Source organism: Lonchura striata, chromosome 6, assembly GCF_050655825.1.
Source record: "Lonchura striata isolate lonStrDom1 chromosome 6, ASM5065582v1, whole genome shotgun sequence".
NCBI lineage: Eukaryota > Metazoa > Chordata > Aves > Passeriformes > Estrildidae > Lonchura > Lonchura striata.
In genome coordinates, this window is record NC_140708.1 from 5,198,564 (window position 1) to 5,226,536 (window position 27,973).

The window sequence follows — 27,973 nt, forward strand, 5'->3', positions numbered from 1 at the left end:
CACCCCGCGCCGGCCCGGCGCGCCCAGAGTGCCGCGCGCCAGCGCGCGTGCGCGGAGGGGCTGGGAGCGCGGCCTCGGCGGCACGTGGGGCACGGGGTGAAGGTACGGGATAACGGTATAACGGGGTAAAGGTACGGGATAACGGGGAACGGGTAAAGGTACGGAATAACGGGGTGAAGGTACGGGATAACGGGGAACGGGTAAAGGTACGGGATAACGGGGAGCGGGTAAAGGTACGGGATAACGGGGAACGGGTAAAGGTACGGAATAACGGGGTGAAGGTACGGGATAACGGGGAACGGGTAAAGGTACGGGATAACGGGGAACGGGGCAACGGGATCGGGGTAAAGAAACGGGACAGGTATAGGGTAACGGGGAGCGGGTAAAGGCCCGGGACAGGTACGGGGGAATGGGATAACAGGGAACGGGACAGGTACGGGATAACGGGGAGCGGGGGAACGGGGTAAAGGAACAGGGCAGATACGGGACAGCAGGGATAGGGGTAAATGTACGGGACAGGGATCGGGATAAAGGAACAGGACAGGGATTGGGCTACAGGAACAGGTACGGGACAGGGATCGGGGTAAAAGATTGCGATAAAAGCAGGACAGGGGTTGGGATAAAGGAAACGGATTGGGACGAAGGAACGGGACAGAGATTAGGGTAAAGGGTAGGGACAGGGATTGGGATTGAGATGATAGGGACAGGAACAGGACAGGGACTGGGATAAAGGATTGGGAGGGCTGTGGGACAGGGATGGGACAAGAATTGGGGTAAAGGAACGGGTCTGAGACAGGGATTGGGGTCGTTATGGAGTAGGGGCAGGTACAGGGTAGGGATACGGGCGGGATGGAGAGCACGGGGACGGGGCCGGGCGGTGCCGGGGCAGTCCCCGCGGGCCCTGTCCCGTCCCTGTCCCGTGTGTGCGGGCGTGTCCCGGTGCCGGGCGGTGCCGGGCCCGGCGCTGACGCCGCTCCGTGCCGGGCAGGGCCCGCGGAGCCCGGCGCCGGGAGGGGATGCGAGCATGGCCATGGCCCAGGCCGGGGCGGCGGCCGCGGCTGCCAGCGGGCTCCTCGTCTTCCTGCTCTACTCCGCCATCCACCGCGTCGAGGAGGGACACCTGGCCGTGTACTACAGGTACGGAGCCCTTCCGGAGCTCGGCGCCCCGGGTCGCTCTGCCCTGGGCTCCCTCCGGTTCTCCCCCAGGGTTTGCACCCGTGCTGCTTCTGCTCCCTTCGCCCCGTGCAGAGCCCGCGTGTGCTGGGCTGGCTGAGCCCTCGGCTGCTTCTCCTGCCCCTCCTTCCTCCCTGCCCTCTCACACTGATCTCAGAGCTTCTCCGCGTCCCTCCTCGCATCTGTTGATCTCCCTCTGTGCCAGCAAGAGTTGTCACCTTTGTCCCAAGCAGTCGCCCAGCCAGAGCTCCTGCTGTGTCGCTGCTTTGGAATGCTTTCCCTGCCCTTCCTGCTCAGCACCGTGGATGTTTTCCTTTGACCACAATGGTGTTCAGCATTAACACCCCAGGGGGCTTTTCTCTGGGCGAGGGGCTGTGCCGAAATCCAAGCTGGCAGCATCACATCCATGGCTGGATTTTTCCATGGTTACCACTGAACTATTTAGAGAGGAGAAGTCTGTGTTCTTGCAGCTCTGTGCAGTGTTGCAATGTTGGGAGGGTTTGGCAATAGCTGCCTGCTCCAAGAGTTAATGGCTCGCAGGCTTTACGCAAAGTTGCAGCAGGCAAAGATCAGGTGCACTCAGCCCTTTTTCTGTGGAATTGCTGGCGAATTTAGGGCACTGATGCAACTCTCTGTGACCCCTGGCAGTTCGAGCTGTCCCTGCATGTTCTCAAAGGCAGCCCTTGCTGTTTGCACCTTCCTGAGCCTGTTTTCCTCCCTCTCCTCAGGGGTGGAGCGTTGCTGACCAGCCCGAGCGGCCCTGGCTACCACATCATGCTCCCGTTCATCACCACCTTCAAATCCGTGCAGGTCGGTGCCCTCTCCCTGCCCTGGGGAGCCACACTTGTCCCCTTGGAAAGCTCTCCCCACCGTGTGTGTGTGTGACACCGCTGGGAGTGGCAGTGTCCTGCTCAGGCAGGACAGTCCATGTCTGTGGCTGTCACTGTTCCCCTGCAGCACCGCATTCCAGAGCAGGGAAACAGGCACAGCTGCCTGTGCATCCCCCAAAAGGCAGGGGAGGAGAAGCTTTGCCTTCTGCCCACACCTGCAGGCATCACAGGGGTGGCAAAGGACATGCTTTTGGCTCTGTGGTGCCACTGTGGGAGTCTGGGCCTTCCTGGAGTCAGGTTTGTGAACAGTGCCTGTGTTTGTGTTGCAGACCACGCTGCAGACTGATGAAGTGAAGAATGTGCCTTGTGGGACAAGGTATGGCTTCCACTTGTATTTCTTCTAGATGCACTCCTTGGGGTCCTTTGCAGTGCTGGGACACAGGGATCGGGAAGGAAAGGCACCTGCCATAGAATTAATCCCAGATGTACACACATTTATCCCTCTGTAACAACAGGAGGGAGCACTGACTCTTGCTGGAGCTGTTCAGAGCATGTTTGCATTTATTGTGATGTTATCTTGAATTTTTCTGGGCTTCTCCCCTCAGTTCTCTGACACTCCCTTACTTGTGCTTTGCTCTGCCCTCAGACTGGTCATTTCCACTCTGAGTCCTGTGGCTGATACAGGTGCTGACCCCAGCAGCAGGCAGAAGGAAACAGGGAGTGGGAATCCTCCTGATGGGAAGGAGTTCATTTCCAAATGAAATTCCTGCTGGATAGTCAGGCTGATTCTTCTGTCAGCACAGACCTGCTGGAGTTGTAGCAAGCAGGAGGAGAGGGCTGGTTGAGTTGGGTTACAGATCCTGTTGTGCTGGTTCGTCCACAAGTTAAAGTGATGACTCTTCAGGGTAAAAAAAAACCCAGTGATTCTCCTTGTCTTTTATGTTCAGGGTCCTCAACAAAATTTCTGTTCAAAAAATTAAATCAGTGGTGGCACACAGTGACCACATTGAAATTAAAAGGTGAATTTTAGTGGCAATGTTAATAAAACAGAGTTAATTTTGATCAGGTTTAACCCATATTAACTTTCTTGGAGTCGTTCAGCATCAGACATCGCTTGGGCTTAAATATTACCATAGAGGTTTCATGGTTTTAATTTCAGATATCAAAGGTTTTCAGGAGTCTCTGTAAATAATGGTAGTGTTCAGTGCTGCAGCTTTCACAGAATCCCAGAATGGTTTGGGTGGGAAGGGACCTCAAAGCCCATCCAGTGCCATCCCTGCCATGGCAGGGACACCTTCCACTGTCCCAGGCTGCTCCAAGCCCTGTCCAACCTGGCCTTGGGCACTGCCAGGGATCCAGGGGCAGCTACAGCTGCTCTGGGCACCCTGTGCCAGGGCCTGCCCACTCTCCCAGCCAAAAATTTCTTCCATATATCTGACCTAAATTTCCCTTGTCAGTCTGAGCCCATTCCCCCTTGTCCTGTCACTTCAGGCCCTTGTCCAGAGTACTTTTGTGCAGAGGTAAACAAGGTCAATAGGTCAGAGGTTAAGGCCAAAGCCAGCCTCAACCATTCTGAGCTTCAATGGTTTCAGAGCTAAAAATTGTTGAATTTGAGCATTGTGGGGTTCAGTTGTGCAATGCAGGTGGTTGGGAAGGTTCAGGCAGTAAAAATGAGCCTTAACCAGCAGGCAGCTGGTGAAAGCAGTTCTCAGTTAATAATTGATTGCACTCCTGACCAAAGGGCCCAGAAGCCCTGTCCATTCCCCAGGTGTTGCTGCAGGAGCCTTTCAGTTGGCTGCATTTGGCTTCCAAAGTCTGCGGCTGCTCGATGCCAAAGCTTTGCATCCACATTTCCATAGTAAAACATGAGCTTATAAATAACAAATGGAGCACACCTGCACTGTCACTGTCCCAGTTCAGACTCTGCTACCAGAATAGATCCTAAACAGTTTCAGGTTTTGTGTTTGCATAGTAAAGCATCACATTTTAAAGGCTGGGTTTCTCTTTATGTTCCTGTTCCCTGTGTCCTTATCTATATCAGGAAGCTTCTGAGTGTCTGTGTGGGTGTCCCATCCCCAGTGTTTGCCTTACCTGTCTTGTTTGTACCTGGCAGCATTCAGTGAATACCTGAAACAGAGATTTTAAAGCCTGAGTTAGGCCCTGAATTTTCTGAGGCTTTCCAGGGGCTTTCTGTGTTGCCCTGTTCTTTTGAGAGTTTTAAAGTTCTTCTAAAAGTTCCTATGCCTTCTAATATTTCAACTGAGTTTTCTCATGCATATTCATGTAAATAATGATTGTTTTGCATTCTTCTTTGCAAATTGACAGAATTGATGAACCAGTTGACCAGTGTGGTTGGAGAGGTGGCAGTTTCACCCTCCAATCCACTGTCATTTTTACTATCGTGTATGTAGTGGAGTCAGAAAATAAAGTTTGCTTTTTTAGGTTCTTTTCTTTCTTTTACATCTAGCCTGCTTCTGTAAGTTATTTTTTGTCACAGTGTAACATTCCTGCTACCTGTGTCCATCTCCTGTGGCATTCCCTGGATGCTGGCTCCTTGTCCTGTCAGGCAGCACTGCTGCCTCATTATGCTTAAAATTCTCCCAAGTGCACAAAGTCTATGTCCTTTTTTATGGGTTTCTCCTTGTTCCTCCCTCCCTGCAGACTTTGGGGTCCGAGTGGCACCTGTTTCCTCAAAGCCATTGCATGACCAGCAGGACTGATAAAATGTACTTATCCCCCACCACACCACATAAACACTTACGAATCATTCATAATAATGGAATAACAGTGGATAATATCCCACTTACTGTCCCAGACTGGCTGAGATCCTCAGCAGGGTTGTTGTGGAAGGTGGTGGTAGAGTCAGGCAGCCCTCACTGGCCTCAGGTGCCATGTCAGAGCCTTTCCTGCCAGGGAGGTGATACGGGGCTGTGGATGAGTCCTGACAGGATCCAGGGTGCTGCAGACACTCTGCTTTTCTTTCTAACATCCCTTTAAAATTGAAATGCCAGATTTGCAGCACATCATCCATCACCAGTGTTTTTAGCTCGTATTTGTCATGAGAGAAGCAGGTTTGGAGCAAGCACGGGCTGGGCTTGGGAGGCCTTTTCCAAAAGAGCACAGACACAGGCAAGTTCAGGTTGTTTTTCTGCAGACTTGGCTCTGAGCTGCCAGAGATCAAGATCTGCAAAATAAGAAATGGAGTTTGTCGTGGGGGATATGTTTGAGATAAAACATCACAGAGCCTGAGTTTGGGAGTGTGGGAGTTGCACTGCCAGGAATGAGCTGTCTCTAAACAGTTCCTGCTGAAGCTTCTGGTCTGTGATATGCCTTTGTCCCAAGGACATCATAACAGGAGTATTCTGCTTTAAAATTAGGCTCTCAAGAGACTTGAGCTGTTGAAAGTTGTGGAGTTTTTTCTTCGCTGTAGAGTTTGTGCTTTTCTCTGGAAAAGCACAAACCCAGGGGTGGGCAGGACTTTCTGAAAGCCACACCAGTAAGAGCAGAGGCTGGGGACAAGCCTGACCTCTGATTCCCCCTTTTCCCTGCCATCCTCTCTTGGGGAGGGGACTGCCTGCAGGCTCCCTCTGCTGAGGTGCTTGTGGTGCTCCTGGAGAGCACCAGGAGACACTGGAGCTGGGAACAGGGATTGAAGTCTGCCCTGTGTGTTGTTCCTTCCTTTCTACTGGGCCTTGCCAAGCTCCTGCTGGAGTTAGTGACTGTGAATTAAATTAAGGGCTTTTTCTGTTTAACATGTGTTGCTGCCTAGAAGAGCTGAGGTGTGTCTGCATTTGGTGGCAGGTGTCACCTGCTGTCCTTGCTGCCTTCCCCTCTGCTTTCCTGAGAGCTGCAGCTACATTCCTCTACAGAGAAGCTTTCCTTTGGCTGGTTGAGTGGGAAACCAGAAATGGGAAGGAAAGTGCTTTGCAGATTTGCTGGAGTGTGCTTGTGATTTAAGCAGAGAGGGGGACTGGGATTCGCTGGGATTCATTGCAAAATGCTCAGAATGTTGCAAAAGAGGGATAAAGATGCCTTTGCTTTAAATCTGTTAACTGTTGGCAGCTGCAGTGGGCTGATGAGCTCTCTTTTCCCTTGCAGTGGTGGTGTTATGATCTACATTGACCGAATAGAAGTTGTGAATAAGCTGGCCCCATATGCAGGTAATTTCCCATCCTGGTTCAACAGGCAGAGCTGTGACTGTCTTCACTCATCCTGGGGCAGCTCTGTCTTGGTTTGCAGAACTTCCTTTTTCCATGCCTGGAGAACTTCCCTGTTTCCATTTCTTGTTACCCTTCCAGCTCCTGGTCCTGTAGTGTTGGTCCCAGGTGCTTCCAGCTCAGCTCCTGAGAAAATTGCAGTGACAGAACCCATGCAGGAGCCTCTTACCTTCTTATTTCGCCATGCCAAAGACACAGACAGCTTGTTTTGTTCAGCAGCACAGCTTAATGCAAAACTCCAGCATTGCTGGGGTGCTGGAGGGTGAATTCCTGTTGTTATTCATAGAGTTGTGGAGGGGTTTGGGCTGGAAGGGTTCTTAAAGATGATCTTGTTCCACCCCCTGCCATGACAGGAACACCTTCCACCATCCCAGGCTGCTCCAAGCCCTGTCCAGTCTGGCCTTGGGCACTGCCAGGGATGCAGGGGCAGCCACAGCTGCTCTGGGCACCCTGTGCCAGGGCCTGCCCACCCTGCCAGGGAACAATTCCTTCCCAGTATCCCATCTAAATTTCCCTTCTGTCAGTCTGAACCCATTCCCTGTGTCCTGTCCTTCCAGTTATTGATGCAGGGTCCCTCTTCAGCTCCCCTGTGTCCCTTCAGGCCCTGGAAGGAGCTGTGAGGTCTCCACACCCCCTTCTCACAGCCCCAGTTCTCCCAGCCTGGCTCCACGGGGAAGATGCTGCAATTCCCTCAGCATCTCCATGGCCTCCTCTGGACCTGCTCCAACACTTCCATGCCCTCCTTCTGTGGGGGGAGCAGGCCAGAACTGTGCACAGGGTTCCAGGTGGGGTCTCAGCAGGAGCAGAGGGAGAGAATCCCCTCCCTTGACCTGCTGGCCACGCTCCTTTTGGTGCAGGATCTGGTTGGCTTAAGTGATGGGTGTGATCCTTGCTTTCAGTTCACAGCAGTACCTGCTCCTGGGCATGCAGGTCCTGGTGAGGCTTTGCTGTTTCGTTTGTTTATGCAGATGATAAAACAGGACCAGGCAGTGCACCTTGCCATGACTGCTCCTTGAGGTTGTGTAATCCCAGCAGCCCCTGACAGCTGGGTAGGGCAGCTATGGTCCTGAAAGCCCTGTCCTAGTGCTGCACTCCTTCCCTGACACCCTGACAGGTGCCAGAGGTGACCTGTGGTGATTCTCTCCCTTCCCCAGTGTACGACATCGTGAGGAATTACACCGCTGACTACGACAAGACCCTGATCTTCAACAAAATCCACCACGAGCTGAACCAGTTCTGCAGTGCCCATACCCTGCAGGAGGTGTACATCGAGCTGTTTGGTAAGTGTTTGGCAGCTGGGTGATCCCAGCTGGGATCCCACTGGGGTCTTCCTGGAACATCTTACAGGATATTGTACCCTTGGGCCACACTGTCCCTGTGCTGGAGTTCCAGTGTAGTATCCAGCTCCTTTTACATCCATCTGCCACTTCCCTTGTAACTTCAGTGACTCAGGTGTCTTTGTCTTTCCCCATCTGCATGTGAGAATTCGATTTCAGTCTTTTTCCTTTTTTTCTGGATGCACAAAAAAGCCACTCTGCTCTTGTGCGTGCCTTGATGCCTGTGGCCTTCAGTATGGCAGTGGATTTGTCTTGTTCTGCTTCTGCTTTTAATCCCCTGCTCTGTTGCTGAGTTCCCTTTTGCTCTTTGACAGCTTCCTCCTGGCTGTAACAAGTGAGAGCTGGAAGGTTTTTCACAGGAGGTAGCAGTGCTTCAGGAATTAGCACAGGTCATATTCTCCTTGGTGGGCCTGTTCCCCAAAGACAAAACAGGTTCTGTTCCTTCTTGAGTGGCTGAGCAGCAGGGAAATGGCTTATGGCAGGTAAAAGGTTGTCAGAATTTTAATATTAATGTACTCCAAGTGCTGAGGAGGGATAGACTTCTACCACAGGCTCTGAGCATTCTTTCTTGCTGAGATGCTGAAAGCCACTTGCACTTAATTCAGATAACACAAACCCATCAACAGCTGAACTTTTCTAGTCACTTAGCATGTGAGTGTGCTTTTGGGAATGTTTTTCAGGGGGCATGGGAAGGGAAACAATGTACTGAATGTCTCAGGAAGCTTCCTCATCTGACACTCTGTAGTTATCTGCACTTCAAGGCCTGCTGGCTCTTTGCTACACACAAGCTGTGGGGCAAAATGTGATAAACCAACTGCTCTCTCTTTTATCCTCCAAACACAGATCAGATAGATGAGAACTTGAAGTTGGCCCTGCAGAAAGATCTCAATGTCATGGCACCAGGTCTCACTATCCAGGTGGGTTGTGGCCTTTCAATAATGAGAGATTTTAAAAGGTGGAGAAAGACTTTTTTGACAAAGCCTGCAGGGACAGCACAAGCTAAAACTGTTTTAAACTGAAAGATGAATGTTTTATGCTAAGGGTGGGCAGGCCCTGGCACAGGGTGCCCAGAGCAGCTGTGGCTGCCCCTGGATCCCTGGCAGTGCCCAAAGTCAGGTTGGACAGGGTTTGGAGCCTCTGCCTCTGGTGGGAGTGGGGGCTGGAACAGATAGCAGGAAATGGAAATGTGGGAGGAATGTGGGAGATCTCTGGGAGAGTGACTATGCTCAGCTGTGTTACACAGGAGGATTAGGCACCACTGTCCACAGCACTGCAGCTGGTTTTGCAAAGAGATGTCTTGCTTGTTCAGATTGCATCAAAATGTTTCATCCAAAATGTGCTCCCTTTTTCTTCTCTCACAGGCTGTGCGTGTTACAAAACCCAAAATTCCAGAGGCCATCCGAAGAAACTTCGAGCTAATGTGAGTAGCTGGGCATAAAATTGCATGAATTAGTTTTGAGGGTCCTGCAGAGGCACAGTGCTGTTGGAAAGCTCTTCCCTGGTGCTCAGGGAGTGAGAGGTGAGCTCCAGGCAGTGTGTGCTTGGCCAGGTGTGCTTGTGCCTTCTGTTTTCCATTTCCATACTGAAATCAGGGCTCTTGATGTCTTGCTCATTAGCTCCCTTCCAGGATCTCTGGGATGCCTTTGGGCAAAAGGAGATGCTGGTGGATCTCCCTTCATCTTTGGTTGAGCTAGCCCAGCTCCCAGCCCACATTGCCCTGCTCCTCATCATGAGGGCCTCAGACTGGACTTGTATCCAGATGTGGCCAGATGGAGAGGGGGATGAGCCCTTCTCTGGCCTGTGCACGTGCCCATACAGCTGCAGACAGAGCCAGTCCCCATGGCTGGGAGCAGGGAGCTGGCAGCTGGCTGGCCCCTTGTCCCTGTGGCCTCTCTTGGCATGCATTGCTGCTCTGTCAGCGATTGGAGAGATGGGAGAGATTTTGAGATGGTCAAAGAATCCAAATTTATTGCGAAGCATGACTGCTTATATACTAACTCTAGGAAGACTACTGATGTTTTACTACGATGATTGGGTTAATCATCACATAAGCAAACTTACACATTTGAGACATCTCTTGCTTGTAGAAGTTGATGTCATTTTCTTTTCCCAGTAAATCAGTCTGATTGAATCTTCTTATAATCTTGATTTAATTCTCAAAGTTCTGCTTGCTCTTGCCAAGGCATTTTGTCTATCATGCTAATAAGGTCCAAAGTACTCTTTTTTCGTGTACTGCTCATTCCCTTTCCCCAGGATAACACTTCTCCCCTTGCAGGGAGGCTGAGAAGACCAAGCTGCTGATTGCTGCCCAGAGGCAGAAGGTGGTGGAGAAGGAGGCAGAGACAGACAGGAAGAAAGCACTCATTGGTAATGTCACCAGCACAGGCTGAGCCTCCATTCCTGCCTTCCCTGCTAAGCTGGGGCAGGACAGCTTCCACCACTGGCAGCTCCCTGAGGGAGGTGCAACCAGGCTGCACAAGCAGTCGTTTTGAACATCTGGGTGAAAATCCCACAGCAGCAGCAGAGCAGGGAGCACCTCTGTCCTGCAGCAGGGATGGAGGAAATCTCTCTGCTGGAAAAACTGCTTGGGCTTGGAGCTCCATGTCCCTGTGCCAGAGGGAACACACTTGTAAATGGGATGTCAGCTCTGCAGACATCAGCACTGTGTTTTCTCCCTGTAACTGCTGCTTGGAGTGCAGGCTGGCACTGAGGGGGCAGGGAGGGAGCAGGGAGCCAGCTCCTGTGTGGCAGACCCTGCAGCCAGGTGCTGGGGTCAGGGTGCTGGTGCTCAAGCCTGAGAAGCAGATTTCCCAGCGTAGCCTGTTGTGGTTGCAGAGGCAGAGAAGGCTGCACAGGTGGCCAGGATTCACTACCAGCAGAAGATCATGGAGAAGGAAACGGAGAAGCGGATTTCTGAGATTGAAGGTGAGCACGCTGCTGGGGCTGTCTGCTGGCTGGGGGTGGTGGCAGGTGGAGGAACCTCAGACCTGCAAAAGTCATCGAGGGTGCTGCAGGGCTGCAAGGCTGTGCATGGGATGGTTCCTGCCCCGTGCATGGAGCTCTCCAGGGGGCTGCAGGGCAGGTACAGGGCCAGCTAGGCTGTCAGAGGCACTCCTGGGTCAGCTGGTCCCCATGGGATGAGGGCTCAGTGTGATATGGGGCCATTCACTTCCTAATGCTTTCTTTCCTGTCCCTCCTCTGCTGCTGTGTTAGATGCTGCATTCCTGGCAAGGGAGAAGGCAAAAGCTGATGCAGAGTACTACACTGCTCGGAAGCTGGCTGACTCCAACAAGGTGAGCTCTGGGAAGCTGGGCACTCACTCTTCCTCCACACAGGAGATCAGCTGGAAGAGCACTTGATCTAACAGCCCACACCCCAGGAGGCAGCTGCCTGACAGGAAATGTGTTCTGGTTTGAAAGCAAAACCAGTGAGAGACTCCAAGTTAGAAATACAGTTTGTTAGGAAAAGGGGAAAAAACCAAAAATACATGCAATAATTCAAAAGAAAAACTATGGACAGAGTCAGAATACAGCCTGACATCCTTTTGGTCAGGGTGTTGGTAGCAGTCCAAATTGGACTGGCTGCAGTCCTCCTGGAGAGGCAGATGTGGTTCTGTGGGAGCAGTGATCCTGTAAAAGGGTGTAGTCTTCCTCTGAAGGTGCGGTGGAAAACCCCAGCTGTTCCTCTGGGAATCCAGTGGAAAAGCTGAGTCTAGTGTCCCAAAAACTCAGATTACATCCAGTTAGGAATGCTTGGCTCCTCCCTTTGGGCGGAGCACCTCACAGTGGGATGTTGTAGTTCTCATCAGACATTCAATAGCCCATTATCAGTAGATGTCTCCCCAGAGGGAGGATTGGTTGTGGAATAGATAAGGAAAACTGCCCAGTTAAGACAACTGCCATACAGATGGCAAATGGAATACATCCTGCCTTGCAATCTAGGACAAATGTAATGCTGCAGGACTCAGAAAGTTGTCTCTTAGGGTCTCTGGTTTCTGTTTTGTGTAGCTGAAGCTGACCCCTGAGTATCTGGAGCTGATGAAGTACCAGGCCATAGCTGCCAACAGCAAGCTGTACTTCGGCGACCGCATCCCCGGTGTGTTCCTGGATTCCTGTGCCTTCCAGCAGGCCGGCCTGAGGACTGCCCACGAAAGCAGCCTTCCTGCCCAGGAAGCCCCAGAGAGCTCTGGAGAAAGGCCTGTCAGAGGCGAGGAGAGCACGGGCTGAGGGAGGCAGAGGGAGCCTGGTGTAGCTCAGCAGTGAGCCCGGCTGTGCCCGGGGACGAGGCCCTGGGGCGATGCAGCACGTGCCTGGACATCTTCTGTATAGGTGGCACTTGGGTTGATTTTCTTCTAGCAACAGATGGCAAGGGCTCTGCCTCTTCTGTTTCTCCCCCTGTTAAATTGGTGCTTCCAAAGGAGAGATAATCCTGTACTAACATACCTATACTGGAATATTAAAGGACAGACATCAGGAGAGCCTCCCGGGGCAGGAATTATTTAGCAGGCATTGCTCTGCAGGAAGGAGATGTGGCTTTGAGTGCTGTGTTGCTGCACACAGGTCATTGCTCAGCACTCCTGGCTGAGGCTGAGTGAAGAGGAGGTTCCCCTCGTCCTGCTGCTGAAGCTTTGCTTGGTGGAGGTTTCTGTTGACACTGTCTCACTCCCCTCAAGGACTCCAGTGGAGTGGACTCTCCTTGGCCAGCTTGTTCCTGCTCGGGGTGAGGAGTGGTTTGCTGTGGAATAGATTAAGGGAGTAGGATCTGCACAGCCGTGATATTCCTGTAAACAACAGTGCTGGATAACAACTTGGAGGAAGCAGCCTCTGAAGGGATTCTGCAACCCCTCTCTCCAAGCCAAAGCCTCACACTGGCTGCCTGGGACTGACTCTGGTGTTCCCACTGCGTGGCTGAGTCTCATTGCCTCCTAAACCAGATTTTCAGGAGCACCTCAGAGCAGCTGTTTGGGAACAGAGCCCGTCAAGTCTTTGCTCAGATTCCAGCCTCCCTGTAAGTCATTCACCAGGGAAAGGGGGCTGAATTTCCACTGCTCTGCCATGCTGGCAAAGTGAAGGGGAAGAGAAGAGTGAAAGGACCCTGCTGTGCAGCAGATCAGATGTTTGACACTACAGCTGCAAAGTAGGTGAGGCATTGCTGCTTCTCCGTGCAAAATCCACTGCTGCAGGAAGTGGGACCTGCTTTGTATGTCCTTGAACAGCCATGGCAAGGAGTGTGTCCCTGGTCCTCTCATCCCTGGCCAGGCTTGCTGGTAGATGGATCTGTCCTTATTTGTGCTGTGATATATCCGACCCTGCTCCTGGTGTGCCGTGGCAGGGTGAGGGAGAGGTGCTCGGGGAGGGGGGAATCTGCTGGGACAAAGCTGCTTTCTGCTTTCCCTCCTTCCTCCCCTCTGCTTTGAGGGTGTGCTTTTAGGACCTGCTCCTCCTCGTGTTCTGTGAGGATCCGGGGTGCAGTGGCTGGGGAAGCAGCTGGCAAGGGCTGGAATGCCATCCTCCAGCTGGGAGCACCCCAGCACTGCCTGCTGCATGCTCAGAGACCTGCTCTCCCTGCTGCTGTCCTGTCCCCTTGGCACAGCCATGCCACCCTTGGAGGGGCTGGGGGGTGGTGACACTCGGGGCACTCAGCCTGCTGGGATCTTCTGTCCCTGGCTCTGTCTGCAGCCTCATGGCCAGGGGAGGGATGTGTTTAGCTTGTGCCATTGACAAACATTCAGCCCAAAGCAGCTTTGCCTGTGCTGGTGCTCCCCAGAGGAGCTATGTGGTTCAGCTTTGTCGTGCTGTGTCCCCACCATGTGTGGCTGGGCTCCAGGGATGGCAGTGTCCCCAGCAGCACATGGTGCCTCCTGCTGCCCTGCTCCTGCCCTGCCCTCCTCCATCTCTGGGGCACAGCAGGGTTGTGTTGGCCCTGCTCCTCCTGCAGCGTGTGAGACATAACTGTGGGACTTTGCAACGGTTTCAGGTGGTCTTTCTTGTTCTCTGTCTGTCTGCAAACTCCCAGGGCTCAGTTGATGCTCTGCTCCAGGATCCCAGCTCCTCTTCCAGCCCAGCCATGGCAGGAGCTGGGCACCAGGGCAGAGTGTTCAGTAGCGTTTGAAATGTCCCCTGGAAATGCTGCTTGGCTTGCAGGGGCCCCTTTTTTCCTGTGGGATGGGTTTTGAGGAAGCTGTGTAGTAGTTTCATCTCTGCCCTGCCACCTCCTCAGTGTTGCAGCAGCCCCTTGGCACAGACACAGCCTCTCCTCACACCTGCTTTGGTTGGAATTTGGGATCAGGGAGGCTCTATAGGCTAGAAGCACTGCTGGAGGGAATGCTGCCAGGAATGTAGTCTCCACGATTTTCTTCATGTGTGACTGGGGTTGGGCACACTGGGCATCAGGAATGGCTGGACAGAGTAGGTTCTGCCAGCCTGGGAGTGACAAGGGCACGAGGGGAACTGCTGGGAGCAATACCCAGGCAGTTCACACCTCTCCTGCAGTGATCAGAGCAAGATGCCCACGCAGGGAGCAGGAAAACAGGAAGAGCTGCTTCCCTTTGCCTCCGAGCCGTGCTGTGCCTCCCTGCGCCATGACTGCCTTAAGTGGCTGTCACCAGCTCAGTGTCCCTCTGTATGCATCAGCCCCCTCCCTGCGTGGTCTGAGGGACCCCAGGGGGTGCTCCTGTGGTCCCAGGTGCTGCAGCAGCATGTGATGCCCAGTGCCTTCTGCAGCAGCCTCCTGCACCCTCTCTGCTTCCCCGCTGCAGCAGCCCCAGCGTGTGCAGGAGGGAGGGGTGGCCACAGCTTTGGCACCCTGGAGTGGGCTGTGCTGCCCTCTGAGCCCCAGCTGTGAGCAGGGACATGGCTGCAGCCAGGATTTTGGGATAGAACTGGCTTTTCTCTCCGCTCCCATGGCCTGGGTGGGCCTGTGACTAAAGGGGTCTGCCCCTGGATGCGCATCTCCTTAAGGAAACACGATACATCCGGTCAGGTTTACATTCACAGTTAAGTTCTTTTGATAAAGCAGAATAAAATTATTTTGTTACCATTTTTTGGGATGGTTTTATGTGTCCTAGGGCTGGTGGCACATGAAGCGGGGGACCCCTCACCTCTCTCCCTGCAGCAGCACTGCATGGTGTGGATGTCCTCAGCTGCAGCGAGTGCCACCCTGGGAGCCCCGTGAGGAGCCTGTGCTCAAAGCAGGCCACAGCCAGGATGGTGCTGAGCATGAGGGGACTCCCTGCAGCATCCTGGGGCAGCCTGGCTCTGCGTGGCTGGCAAAATGTGCTGCAGTTTGGCCCCTGTGGCTCTGGCACTGGATCGGGGAGTTGAGCTCCAAGCCTTTTCCCCCTTCTGTGATCCCCGCACAGCTCCCTGCCTGCTGCCACCCCGCTGTCCCCTCCTGCCCAGACACACCCCATGACATCTCTACCTTCGGTCTTTATTGGTATAAAAGCCCTGAACCTAAATTATATCAAAAATGGGAGGCCTGGTTTTACAGCAAGTGGCTCAAAATGGTCACGTAAGGGTCATAAATAAATGGCTGCAGTAAAAAGGCTCCCAGGGAATTCCCTTTTGAACACTCAAGGAACGACTCCAGAGATAAAAGCCCCGTGGGGAGGCCAAGCCCAGCTTGGACCTGCCACGGCCCCTGGTGACATCCCCCCGTGTGATGTCCCCAGCCAGGGCGGTGTTCCTGGGCACGGTCCCCACGGCGCGGTGCTCCTGCCCCGTGATGCCAGAGCTCCTCTCCGCAGCCCCGGCAGGGAAGGGCAGGAGGACAGGACACATTCAGGACGTCGGGAGAGAAGGCAGCAGCTCCCAGGGCGCAGGAGAGCCTGGACCAACGTGGGCTGGTCCTCCAAGCCGGAGCTGGCATTGTCCCCGCTCCGCGTTTCCTTGGGAAGCCCCGGCTGGCGGCTCCCGCGGGACAACCGTGGGGCTGCCGAGTCCATTAAGGCACAACTCGAGGATCTGTAAACACTGGTGCCCGCCCCGGGCAGGGTCCGAGGGGCCGGCCGGCAATTCAAGTAAGGCTGGAAGCGACACGATGGCTCCCGGCCGTGCCGCCCGCCCAGCTGTGCCGCTCCTCGGCCGGCCGCGGTGGCGGATGGAGCATCCTTGGTCACCTCCTGGCCGGGGGCGGCTTCAGGGCCACCTTTGGCGGGGGACAGCGCTGGAGGGGGGTCGGTGGGAGGGACGGTGCCGGCGGCCCCTCGCCGTAGCTCGGCACTTTGCTCTTCAGCGCCGGGAGAGGTTTGCTGGGCGGCTTCGGCTTCTCCTGGCAGGGAGGAGAGACCCGACTGCCTCACCTGGGCACCCAGGAGGGACCGGGAGCGGGCAGGAGCGGAGGAAGGGCTCCCGCAGGGATGTGCCCGGCACGGGTGGGGCTGGGGCCGTGGGGAGGGTGCGTGCTTACCTGCGGGGGCCATCGCGGAGGGGCCCGAGGGGGTCCCTGCGGGCCGGGTGCCGATGGCCGCGGGGCCAGCACAGGGCTGTGCGCCCGGGCCGCCCGCGGGGCCGCCGTGCTGCTGAGCAGGCTGGGCTGCCCGATGTCCCCGAGGGACAGCTGGCGGCGCCCCGGCCGCGCCCGGCCGCCCTCCTGGAACAGCGGGTTGGCGAGGCCGGAGGGAGTCCCGCTGGAGCTCCTGTGGGACGCAGGCACCATGTGGGGCTGCTCGGGGGGCAGCGCTGGAGCTCAGCCCCGAGCAGCGGAGACGGGAATTACCCTTTGTGCGAGCGCCGCGCCGCCCTGGCTCTGAGGAGCACCACGCCGCTGCCCAGCCCGACGCCGGCCAGGGCCAGCACGGCCAGCCCGGCCGCCAGCACCGCGCTGCCGCTCCCTGCGGAGAACAACCCGGGCTCGGCACGGAGCCGCACCTCCCGGCCGGTGCCAGCCCCCCCGGGCTCCCTCCTCAACACCGTACCTGCGGCTATCCCGGAGATCTCCTGCTCGCAGTAGGGCGCTGCCCAGCCGGGGTCGCAGTGACACTCCCGCCGGTGGTTGCACACCTGGGGGGAGCGGGCAGAGCGGGGTCAGGGCGGTGGCGGAGCCGCAGCAGCTCCGGGAGGGGCGAGCCCACCGCCTACCCCGTGGTTGTTGCACTTGGCCGAGCAGTTCTTGTCGCCGTAGACCAGGAGGTTCTGGCAGCGCCCGGCGTAGCAGACCTGGGGGAGGCAGGGCGGCTCTGAGGCTGCCCCGGGGCCGGCGCTCACCCACCCCGGCCCGGCACGGCCCCGGCACGGCTCTCACCATCTCCTCGCCGCACTTGGCGCCGGTGGGCACCAGCCGCAGCTCGGCCGCCTCGCCGGCGTCGCTGCCCGCGATCACCGCCTTGCACTTGAAGCGGCCGAAGTAGTAGCCGACGGAGAAGTAGCCGGTGCCGAGGATGGGCTGGGTTTTGTCGCTCAGGCACAGCAGCGTGCCGCACTTGACGTCTCTGCGGGACACAGCCGTGAGCGCCGCCGGGCGGGAGCTCGGCCGGGCTTGGACATCCCCCGCACCCCTGGGACATCCCCCCTCATCCCTGGGACATCCCCCCGCACCCCTGGGACATCCCCCCCTCATCCCTGGGACATCCCCCCCTCATCCCTGGGACATCCCCCCGCACCTCTGGGACATCCCCCCTCATCCCTGGGACATCCCCCTGCACCCCCGGGACATCCCCCCGCACCCCCGGGACATCCCCCCGCACCCCCGGGACATCCCCCCTCACCCCCGGGACATCCCCCCTCACCCCCGGGACATACCGCCTCATCCCCGGGACATCCCCCCCTCATCCCTGGGACATCCCCCCTCATCCCTGGGACATCCCCCCTCATCCCTGGGACATCCCCCGCACCCCCGGGACATCCCCCCTCATCCCTGGGACATCCCCCCTCATCCCTGGGACATCCCCCCGCACCCCCGGGACATCCCCCCTCATCCCCGGGACATCCCCCCTCATCCCTGGGACATCCCCCGCACCCCCGGGACATCCCCCTTCATCCCTGGGACATCCCCCCGCACCCCCGGGACATCCCCCCTCATCCCCGGGACATCCCGCCTCATCCCTGGGACATCCCCCCGCGCCCTGTCCTTACTTGGGGCTGCAGGGCTGCTTGCCGTACTCGGTGAGGCAGTGCAGGTGGACGTGCTGCTCGCTGTTGTGCTTGAAGCAGACGTCGGGAGCCACCTGCGCCTCTGCGGGACACACGGAGAGGGTCGCACGCAGCCGGAGCCCGCCTTAGGCTCGGGATGCAGGCAGGGACCGCAGCAGGCGGGGCAGGAGGATGCGCAGGGAGGGTCCCTACCTGCGCCCCAGAGCGCCCGGCACTGCTCGCCGTGCGAAGGGCAGGCCCCGTTGTAGCAGTAGCCGCGGCCGTGCTGGCAGGAGATGCCGTTCTCCTGGAACACATCCTCGGGGCACTCGGCGCTGAGGCCGCTGCAGTGCTCGGCGAGGTCGCAGTCGTTCTTGCTGGCCCGGCAGAGCGCACCTGCAGCCTTCACCTGCAGGGAGAACGGGGCTGTCAGCACTGCCTGGATGCTCTCACTCCTCCAGGCTCCACAGCGCAGCAGCTCCCCGGTCTGGGAAATGCCTCCCAGCACTCCCTGGATCCAGACGCTGGCGCTCTGCTCCCGATTGAGCCGCTGACCGGCTTTTCCCCGACTTAAGAGCCTGCCGAGCTGCTCCCTGTGGGCAGCAGTACCTTGCAGTCCTGGCAGCATTCCCCTCGGGCACACTCGGCTCCCTCTCTCAGCTGGCACGTGGTGGCATTGCAGCAGCGGTCTGAGCACTCCTGCGAGACAGGGATGGACTGAAATCCTCCTGGAAGCTCCCTGAAGGACCCTTCCTGAGGGGACCAGGCTGCCATGGCACCAAGTGCACATAGCAGTGTAGCTGGCACGGGCTGAACCACAGGCAGGTTCAGCATCCCATGTGGGGACCTTTCCTGCTGCATCTTTATCCCCATGACCAACACCAAACCAAAGGACCAGAAAGGATTTTTTCAGAAGATGGAGCCTGAGCTGGCTCCCTTTGCATATCTCCAGGAAGGAGACAAAATGAGGATTTCTGTGCTCCCTGGATGAGGGAAGCATTCCTTCAGGTCCTGGCACAGGGCTGTGACCAGGGATTTATCCCAGAGGCATTGCCTGTCTGCCTCAATTCCAACCCCCCCTGGGACATGCTGGTAGGGGTGAGGAACAGCTGAGCACAGCTCTTGGAAGAACAACATGTCCCACGTCTCACCCTGGGTCACCTCTTTGGAGGACGTGGGGGAATGTCTATCTTTCTTAAGCTAAAATCACAGCCAGCTACGTGAAGGGGGGAGTTAAAATAACTCCGCCAGTTATTTTTTTGGCGGAAGCATCAGGAGCACAAGGTGAGGGTCTGCTGGACAGATCTCAGCCCCTGCTGCCCACCCTCCTTGGGAGGGCATCCCCACCTGGGGCGTGCCGCAGTCGCACTGCTCTCCCCGCTCCACAAACTGGTTCCCGCACACGGGGCCCCCGTACAGCTCGTCCGCCCGTGGCGCGTTCAGCAGGCAGCTGGTCCGGGGGTCCCCCAGGAACTGCCACATGTCCTGCTCGCTGCACCGGCTGAAGAGCTTGGGGTAAACCAGCCTGGAGGGGCACAGAACCAGGGGCTCATCAGCAGAGCCCAGGAAAAGCTGCAGGGCCACCCCACAGGCTCAGAGGCACCTGCAGATGTGGGAATTGGAAAAACAGAAACTTCCGCAGACAAGGAAAGGTTTGATCTGCAGCCTTGGGAGAAGCTTGGATTGATGTAAAAGTACTATACACAGCCATTAAGCAGAAAACCCATAAACTTATGTTTCTATAGTTGTAAGTAAGAATATGCCTTAAGTAAGTGAGAAACTGCATTGATAAGATGGTGAAGGGTTTAGAGGGTAGACGTGTGATTGTATGGAATAAACTGAGAGTTTAGAAGTTATAACAGAAGCAGATGTGTATAAGTGTGACAGAAGCCTATTGGGCAAAAGTATCCACAGTGCAGCAAAAGTAAGTAAAGGAGATGGGTTAGAAAAGCAAAATAAACCTTGTGGCATCCATCCATTGGGTGAGAAAGTTCTGTATTGCCTTGTAATGAAGAGCTTGTGACTGCTTTGAGCTATGGCCGAGTGCTTGCTCCTCTAAAATCTCACAGCCTCTGAGACTGATGTTTATCTGAGCAATAAATCGTTCTTAGCCCAAAAATAGTCCCATCCCTTCATTACAAAGAGGTGACAATGAGATGCAGTGAGGTGGGGTGGGGTGGAATGTCTGCCCAGACCTGACCATCTCACTGGTTTCCCCCCATCAGGGCACCCTGTCAGAGGACACCTGTGTGTATTTGCTGCCCGGGGATGTCCCCCTGCCTCCTTCACTCACCCAACACTCCCTGCCATGACACAGCCCCCGTCAGCTTTGGGCACGGGGCAGCGGCAGCCGGCGACGTCTTCATCGTGGGACATGCCCAGGTTGTGCCCCATCTCGTGGGCCATGGTGGACGCGGCGCCGATGGGGTTGCTGCTGTGATCCTGGGGGACAAGGAGTGCAGCGTGGGTTAAATGCCCTTGTGGTTTCTCCACAGCTTCTCCACATCTCCTCACACTGCTGTGCTCAGGTAAGGGACAAGCTGGACGTCTTCCTCTGAAGGTCCTGTGGCCCCTCAAGACATCCAGGTTGGTCTCTCAGGGCTGTCAGTGAGCTTAGACAAAGTGGCTGCTCCAAAAATGATGCTTTGTGGTGTGTCTGGGAGGTCACAGGTCCCACAGCCAGTCACAGACACCTGATAGCCTCCTAAAATCCCATCTCCTGTGTCCATGGAGCTTCTCTGGGAGGCTTTCCAAGTGTACCAAAGGTACCACAGGTACCCAGCTGGGTATCCACCGCCCCAGCACTTCTCTGGGGGTCAGTCACTTGGAGGGCAGAGATGTAGCCTTGAGGCTGCACAGGGGGACAGCTGGGGAGCAGTGGAGAAGGGGGTGGCTCTGGAGGACGCAGGGCAGGGAGGGCAGAGCACAGGACCCACCTGGTTGACACCGCCCGAGTCCCTGGTGCACATCACCAGCTTCTTGGCCAGCCCCACGGTGTTGCCGTGGAAGTCGACGCCCCTGTGGGATTGAGATGCCACCGTGGCCACGTGCCCTGGGCGGTGGCAGGGCTGGGAGGTGGCAAGGTGGTGGCCCCCCTGTCCTTACGTGATCAGCTGGGCGTTGTCGTGGGGCTTCTTCCGCAGCAGCTCCGACTCCCGCCAGTGCAGGAAGTTGTCCAGCGTCACCTCGGGGTTGGGGCTGACTGTGATTTTGTCCCTGTGGTTCCACACCTCCAGGCCAATCAGGGCCACCCGCAGGCGAAGGGGCTGGTAGAGCTGGGGTGGGACATAGCCCAGAGGAGCCTGGATTTGGGCTGCAGCAGCAGCAGCAGGGAGGTCCCACCTGCCCCAGGGAACCGCAGCCGAGCCCAGGACGCTCCTCACTGGGCCATGTCAGCTCTGTCACCCTCAATAAATGACACAATCTGGGGTGGCCACGGACACAGGATTTCCCCCCGAACCTCTGGGCTCCCTCTTGGCTGGTGAAAGCTGGGATGCAGCTCCCACACTGCTAACCAACAACTGGGGCTGAAGCAAAGCCATCAGCAAACCCAACACGGCCCATCTCATCCCTCCCTTTGTTAGCAGCCTCTCCAGCCTGAAGGTGGCCACAAGGACGTGCTCCCAGGGGTTACAGGACAAAATTTCCCTTGTGGACAGAGCTGAGCCACTCGTCCTGTCCACTCTGCACATGCAGCTGGCCAAGGGATGTGGTCACCTTGCAGCAGCCTCCTGCGGGCCTGAGATTGGCTCCAGCTCCATCACCCCACCCGTGCCAACCTGTGTGCCACCTCCTCTGTGCCCACACTGGAGCTGGGAGGGCGGGTCCAGAGCCCTGGGCTCACCTTGTCCACGTGGTTCACGATTTCCTTCATGCGGTTCTGCACGGTGCGGAGGTCCTTGTGCTTCCTGAACTATGGGAAGGACACAGAGGGATTCCCAGGGTGGCTTTGAGCTCCTCACTGCAGGCTGTGACAGCAAACTCACAGACACCGACTGTCCCCACTTTACCTCCTGGTTGTCCGCGACCAGGACCAGCTCCACGTACCGGGGACCTTTTTGCACCGGCCCTGATTTCTGAAAGGGGAGAGGAAAGTGGGGTTCAGCTTGCAGCTTGCCAAGCCAGGCAGCTGACCCAGCGTGTGTCGGACCCTGGAGCACCTTCCAAGGTTAGCAGGTCTCCTAGTTCAACTCTGGGATGTTGTTTTGCTGGGTTTCAGACTTCCAGCTTGCATGCTGGAAAACCCAAGCCTGCTGCTGGGATACCACAGCAGGCTCTGCAGGCTGCATGGGTGGGAGGATGCTCCTGCTAACCGGGCAGCATCCGAGGGCGTGTTCCCACCAGAAACCAGCTGTGCTGGGGCACCCGTGGGAGAGGGGCACGGCCGAGAGGCACGGGACGCCCCCTCCTCCCCGGGGCTCCGCGGGACCCGGCTCAGGGGCAGCAGCGATGCAATCCCGTCCCTACCCAGCGGTAGAGCTTCATGGCTGCAGGGGTTTGGGGCTCGCGGTCGTACTGCAGGGTGGCCCCGGGCTCCCGGCAGGTGCCGCGTTTCCCCCGCAGGTGAGCTGCTCGGTACACTGCGTGCCGCCCGGCCGCCGCCCCCTCCAGCGGCTCCAGCACGAAGGTGGTCTCATTCACCCGGAAAAACCCACTGCGGAGAGAGAGGGCAGGCGTCAGCCTGGCGACACGGGCAGGACACGGACAGACCGCAGCACAGCCCTGGAAGTGCCTGTGATATGTGCCCCGTCCCTGGAATTGTTCAGTGCCAGGCTGCAGGAGCCCGGTCTAGCGGAAGGTTTCCCTGCCCATGGTTTGGGGTGGGACTTAATGAGCTTTAAGGTCCCTTCCATCCCAAACCATTCGGGGATTCTACATAAATCCAGCCAAACTGGCTGCTGATCTGAGGGGACAAGTTGTGGCACGGGGACTATCCAGTACTTCAGGCAGCAGGAATGTCCCGGGGCTCAGCAGCTGATCCATTAAGGATGGATCCAGTGAGGGCTGGATCTCTGTGGTGTCAGGGCTCCACTCTCACCCCAGTGCCATGAGTCAGGCTCCCCAAAGTGCTGCGAGCCTTTCCTGCCGGGCACCCAGCCAGGGCCGGCACCTCCAGCAGGAAGAGGGATGTCATCTTCCCTTCCGCAGGGAAAGCTGAGCTCTCACTCATCAGCACGGCCGGGGCTGTGTCACACCGGCTCACCGGGGCTCTGTCACACCTGGCTGCTGTCCCCAGCCAGGAGCAGGGCTCCAGGGAGCCGGGGCCGTACCTGAGCCCGCCGCAGGTGCTGATGCTCGCCGCCGAGTCGGGCTGTCCCCGCACATGGCCCTGGTAGAAGCAGTGGTCCTGCCGAGAGGGAGGGCAGAGCTGTGGGGGCTGCACGGGTGTGCAGAGGGGTGGGGAAGCTGCTCCCCCACAGCCAGCCCGTACCTGCGTGTCCGGCTGCTCCGTGACCTCCGAGCCGTCGGCCGAGTAGTGAGTCTCGGTGTAGTGCTGCCCCAGCAGCGCCCTGGGGGTGGGGAAGGGACATCAGCAGCGACCCCGCTTTAGGGGAAAGCATGTGGGGACTGTGACCCACCCCGGTGGGCTTGGCAAGGAGGGAATAAAGTGCTCTGGGCTGGGGTTTATGTCAGTGGTGCGGTGACACCAGGCCTTGGAGAAGGGATGCTCATGGCAAAGGTGGGGTGCAAACTCCCCCTCAGGCCACCCCAGCGTGCCCACTGCACTCACCTGTTCTTCTCCAGCCACAGGAGGTACTCCCTGCCTTCAGCATGGATGCCATAGAGGACGTGGCTCGGGTAGGTGCTCTGCATGAAGGAGAGGTGCCATCAGGGACTCGGCAGCAGCCAGAGCTGCACCAGAGGGCCCCTGGCCCCCGTCCTGCCCAGAAAGGTGGGACAGGGTCTGTGTGTGCCCTGCTGAGGGAGCGGGGGCCTGGCTGCTCGCCCTGGAGGCACGCAGCAAAGACACAGGAAATCAGAAGAGAGGGAAGAAAGCATGTGGGCAATAACGCAAATCCCCGGCACATCCTGAGATGAAGAACAGGTCACCCGCAAGGAGACGGAGTCAGCAGAGTCTGGTTTCCCGTGTCTGACACATGGCTGCAGATGGCCGTGCCAGGGACTGAGGTTTCCTACTCATCAGTCACAGAGCTCCTTTTTTGGGGTCTGAGTTCAGCACTTACTCACCGGCTGAACCACAAAGATCCCTACGGCTCTTATCAGCAGAGACTTCTTCCTCCCTGCCCCATCTAACACGCCACATCACGTTTAGGGAACTGCCTTGGCTCTCCTCGGCCTCTCAGAGCACATTTTATTATCACTGTGTCCCAGATCCTGGTGGGAGGGAGCCAGGGTGGCTGTGGCCCAGCCAGCTGAGAGCTCTGAACCCTCAGGATGGAGATGTTCCTACAGGAAAAGTGTTTCCCTCTGGGCTATCCTGTGATCTGCACCTCCAGAGGCCCCATCCCACTGGGGTCACTGGGAAAGAGTCACAGTCCAGTGTCAGGCTGTGCCCTTGCCACAAGGGATCTGAGACAGCTCCTGAGGGCACATCCACCTCTCCTGAAGGCACATCCACCAGTCCTGAGGGCACATCCACACCTCCTGAGAATATATCCACCTCTCCTGAGCGCACATCCACCTCTCCTGAGGGCACATCCACCAGTTCTGGGGGCACATCCACCAGTTCTGAGGGCACATCCACCTCTCCAGAGGGCACATCCTCAGCCCTTGCAGAATCCAGGTGTGGAGAGAGCCGAGCCAAAGGCAAAGCAAACCCTTCCCATGGGGCCAGCATTCCTCAGGGATGAGGTGTGCTGCCTCTCCCTGGGGAGGGTGACAGCACCGCTGTCATGCCATGGCTCAGCATTCCCAAGGGGATGATCTGCTCCCTGGAAGGAGCCAGGCTGAGTGGAAAGCCCTGCTGACTCAGTGCCAGCAGGGCCAGGTGAGAGGCTTTGCCTGTCACTCAGCTGCCCCATTGTCCCTGGTTTGCAGTTCCAGGCCAGCATGCCAGCGTGCTCGTGGGTCCAAAATTCTTCTCTTATGAACAGCGTCTCCCGCCTGTCCCGACCCCTGTCTGCCAACAAAGCCATCCTTTGTTATTGTTGGCAACACCAAGGCCAGCAGAGGTCTGAAGGGATGGCAGGAAAACACTTGGAAGGGAGCGCTGGGTCAGGGAGCGTCTCGGAGACGACCGCAGGGCATGTTTAAAATAAAAAGTCCTGATAAAGCTTCTCTGAATCAGCCCCTTCCTCGTCAGCATGGGCTGTGCACGGGCTCCAGATGGAAAGGCTTTGGGAGCAGCCCTGCGAGCCCCGTGGCCGTGCTGAGCCAGCACAGCAGAGCCATGGCCAGAGCACAGGCAGAGGAGGGATTTCGTCCAGCTGGTCTCAGTAAGAGACCCAGAGAGCTTGCAGAGGATGGGGACGGGATGTCCCACCCTGCCCCAGCTCAGGTGGGAAGAGCCAACAGGCCTTGCACACTTTTCCAGAGCCCTTTCCGTGAAGAACCCGGGTGTGCCGCTCTCCCTGCTGTGCTGCTGGGAAGGCTGGCACCCAGGAGATCCCGTGCTGCAGCACCCAGGGCTCCACCCTGCCTGCAGGCATGACCTTGTGGATTTAAGCAAAGCCAGGTCTGCTTCAACCCTTCATTGCTGGACCAATCCCATGTGTCACTCCAGCCCCAGAACCAGCTCCTGGTGGCCTATGCCCATCCTGGCTACAGGAAGAGCCAGCGTGGAGAACACCCATCTCTGTCTCACAGGGGCTTGGTGGTGGTCAAACCTTGCTGAGAGCTTCTTCCCCCACCCAGATGACCAGGAGAGCAAACCTAACCTCTCTCCGAGGGGCAGAAAAAAAGGGATTGGAAAGCAGAAGGCTTCCTACCCTCAACAAGGCAGGTTTGGGATGTCCAAGGACCACCCAAGCCAAGACCAAATCCAGGTGCCAGCCATCAGACAGCCCCTGAGGCAGTCCCAAGGCACACAGCCCATGGCAGATGTCTTCTCCAGAGGGATCCCGAGGTGGGTGAGCTCCCCTTTCCCAGAGATCGGTGCAGAGCCGCCCGGCACACGCCCGGCACAGATGGTGTCTCTAAATAGCCCAGGGAATGTTTATCTCGTGGACAAGTTTAGGTTTCTAGAGCAGGGAAAACAGATGCTTTTGGGGAGTGTTTTTGAAGCTAGCTTATCAGGAAGGGCTTGAATCACAGAGGAACGTGCTGTATGGCACTAGGGAATACGTGTCCCCGGTCCCTCCATCCCTCCAGGCGCTAAAATCAGCGCTTTTTGGGTGTAGAAAAGGAATTTAAAAAAAAAAAAAAAGGTTGAATTTCACTGTAAGGCACTGAGGAAAGTGTCTTTGAGGTCAAGGCATCCTACAGACATCGACATCAAGCACTCCAAACTCCTGACTCAAACCCCATCCCTTCCCCCAAATTGCCAGGTTTCCCAAGAAAAACAGCATTGGTTTGCTTTCATGTGGATTTCTGCAACTTTCTGATTCTTATTTCTCTGTCCCAAAGGACAAAAAAAAAAAGCCCCAGCTTCAGCAAACACAGCAAGAAAAGTGCTTACAGCTCCACGAGGCTTCGCAAACCCCTCCTTAAGGAAAGACCAGATGTCACAAGATCACGGCAAGGCTGCAAGAGGTGCCACTGCTGGGTCACGTCTCCAAAAAAAACACTGGAGAAAGCAGCCCCTCTCTCCAGGAGTCCACCCCGCTGTCTGCAGGTCTTAATTAGACCCAAAACAGCCCAGAAAAGCTGATCTGATCAACTGCTTCAGCGTCTCCATCCTCTGGGGTGGAAGCAAGGCAAGGAAAGGGGCGGCACTTCATTCTTTCGGCGCAGGGCTGAGGGGGTCTGGCCAAATGGTTGGTGCAGGGGTCCTGCTCCGAGCCGGGTGGTGGGACAGGATCCCTGCTGATTGCATCCCCCGGGCAGATTCGCTGGGAAGCAGCGAGGGCGGCTGTGCCGAGCTGTGACTCACCGGAGGCGCAGAGAGGTCCCTCTTCCCCCGGGGCACCGGCAGCTCCCGCGGCAGCACCGTCTCGTACCTCTCGACGTGCGGCAGCTTCTCCTCCCGCCCGGCCGTGGAGCCTGGAAAAGCCGAAGGGCTTTGAGACAGATGCCCGGGAACAGCCGAGACACAGAACATCCCGAGCTGGAAAGGGTCCCACAAGGATCACCGACCCAGCTCTTGTCCGTGCCCAGACACCCCAACAATCCCACCCCGGGCACCCCCGGAGCGGTGTCCAAGCGCTCCTGGAGCTGTGGCAGCGCCGGGGCCGTGCCCATCCCCTGGGGGAAGCACCTTTCCCTGACACCCACCCTAAAGCCTCCCCTGCCCGTCCGGCGCAGCTTCACGCCGCTCCCTCGGGTCTGAAGCCCGGGGGACAACGGGAGCAGCCAACGTGAAGGTGCAGGGATGAGCCCGAAAGGCGAGTCCTGAGATACCTGCTGGGAACGCAATTCCCTGGCAGCTCCAGGGAGCCGCAGCCACCCCAGCCCGGCGCCCACAGAGCGCTCAGCATCCCCCGAGAGCGAGCAAGTCCCTCTGGGGCCAGAGAGCCCCGCCGCGCCCCTGGAGCGGCGATACAGAGAGGTTTTCCAGCTCCCCGTGGTGATGCCACCGCGTGTGACTCGGCGTCTGGCGGCTGTGGGGGCTGCTGGGGAGAGCGGCTGGTGCCTGGGTGGCTCAGCCCCCTCCCAGCCTTCCTCGGATGTCGGAGCGCAGAATTTCTGCCATAAACGCTTTGCTTTTCCCGGGAGCCCCGAACGCCGCGCTCGGACGGGGCTGGCTGCTCGCTCTGGGGGTGCCCGCGGCTGGGAGCCAGATGAGTCCCGGGGGACCTCACCGGCTGAATGACGGGGGACCCCCGACTCGTCGCGGGCCACCGGTTGTCACCGTCCTCTCGCCTTCCCGAGGTGCCGGGAGGCACCGGGAGCATCCCGGTGGGAGCGAGCCTGGCCCCCGGCGTCCCTTCTCCATCATCCTCCTCCTCGGGTGGCGAGAACAGAGGCGCACCCCGGGACTTTTCCCCCGAGAGCCGCGGGGGGAACTCATCCCCACGGCTGCATCCCGGTGCCTCCATCCCTGCCCCCCGGCGGGGTCCCGCCGCACGCCCCCCAAACTCCCCGCCCGGCTGCCGCCCCCCGGGACCCCAGCTCACCGCGGGCCGGCAGCGGCAGCAGCAGCAGCAGCAGCAGCGGCAGCAGCAGCGGCGGGGCCATGGCTCGGAGGTCCCGCCGTGCCCCCGCTCGCCGCGCCGCCGGCAGCCCCCGCCCGCCGTGACTCACCCACGGCCGCGGACGGGACGGGGCGGGGCGCGGCGGGACGGGCC

The 27,973-nt window shown here is 57.7% G+C and overlaps 2 protein-coding genes across 4 annotated transcripts; one reads left to right on the forward strand and one right to left on the reverse strand.

Annotated features, from left to right (window-relative positions):
* Window positions 1–27: 27 nt before the first annotated feature.
* On the forward strand, window positions 28–14,595 carry ERLIN1 (ER lipid raft associated 1). The gene is made up of 12 exons (XM_021537068.4): window positions 28–102; window positions 989–1,137; window positions 1,902–1,983; window positions 2,333–2,379; window positions 6,102–6,163; window positions 7,375–7,500; window positions 8,401–8,474; window positions 8,919–8,977; window positions 9,833–9,924; window positions 10,393–10,482; window positions 10,771–10,850; window positions 11,565–14,595. Exons 2-12 carry the CDS (start codon window positions 1,025–1,027, stop codon window positions 11,781–11,783), a joined length of 1,044 nt encoding a protein of 347 aa, XP_021392743.1. The 5' UTR covers window positions 28–102; window positions 989–1,024; the 3' UTR covers window positions 11,784–14,595.
* A 379-nt stretch (window positions 14,596–14,974) lies between these two features.
* On the reverse strand, window positions 14,975–27,929 carry ADAM8 (ADAM metallopeptidase domain 8). 3 transcript variants are annotated; one of them, XM_031505150.3, is made up of 21 exons: window positions 27,803–27,929; window positions 26,620–26,729; window positions 23,359–23,435; window positions 23,059–23,137; window positions 22,898–22,974; window positions 22,095–22,281; window positions 21,638–21,703; window positions 21,472–21,540; window positions 20,733–20,902; window positions 20,564–20,645; window positions 19,921–20,069; window positions 18,975–19,152; window positions 18,237–18,326; window positions 17,841–18,036; window positions 17,631–17,730; window positions 16,801–16,987; window positions 16,638–16,715; window positions 16,475–16,559; window positions 16,276–16,390; window positions 15,967–16,195; window positions 15,528–15,828 (listed from the first exon to the last, which is right to left on the reverse strand). In XM_031505150.3, the coding sequence occupies exons 1-21, from the start codon at window positions 27,861–27,863 to the stop codon at window positions 15,673–15,675; spliced, it is 2,541 nt and encodes an 846-aa protein (XP_031361010.2). In that variant the 5' UTR covers window positions 27,864–27,929; the 3' UTR covers window positions 15,528–15,672. The 3 variants fall into 3 exon arrangements, with proteins under 3 accessions (XP_085440084.1, XP_085440083.1, XP_031361010.2); XM_085583958.1 differs by having other exon boundaries at window positions 14,975–15,828; window positions 16,638–16,987; XM_085583957.1 differs by having other exon boundaries at window positions 14,975–15,828; window positions 16,475–16,987.
* Window positions 27,930–27,973: the final 44 nt, after the last annotated feature.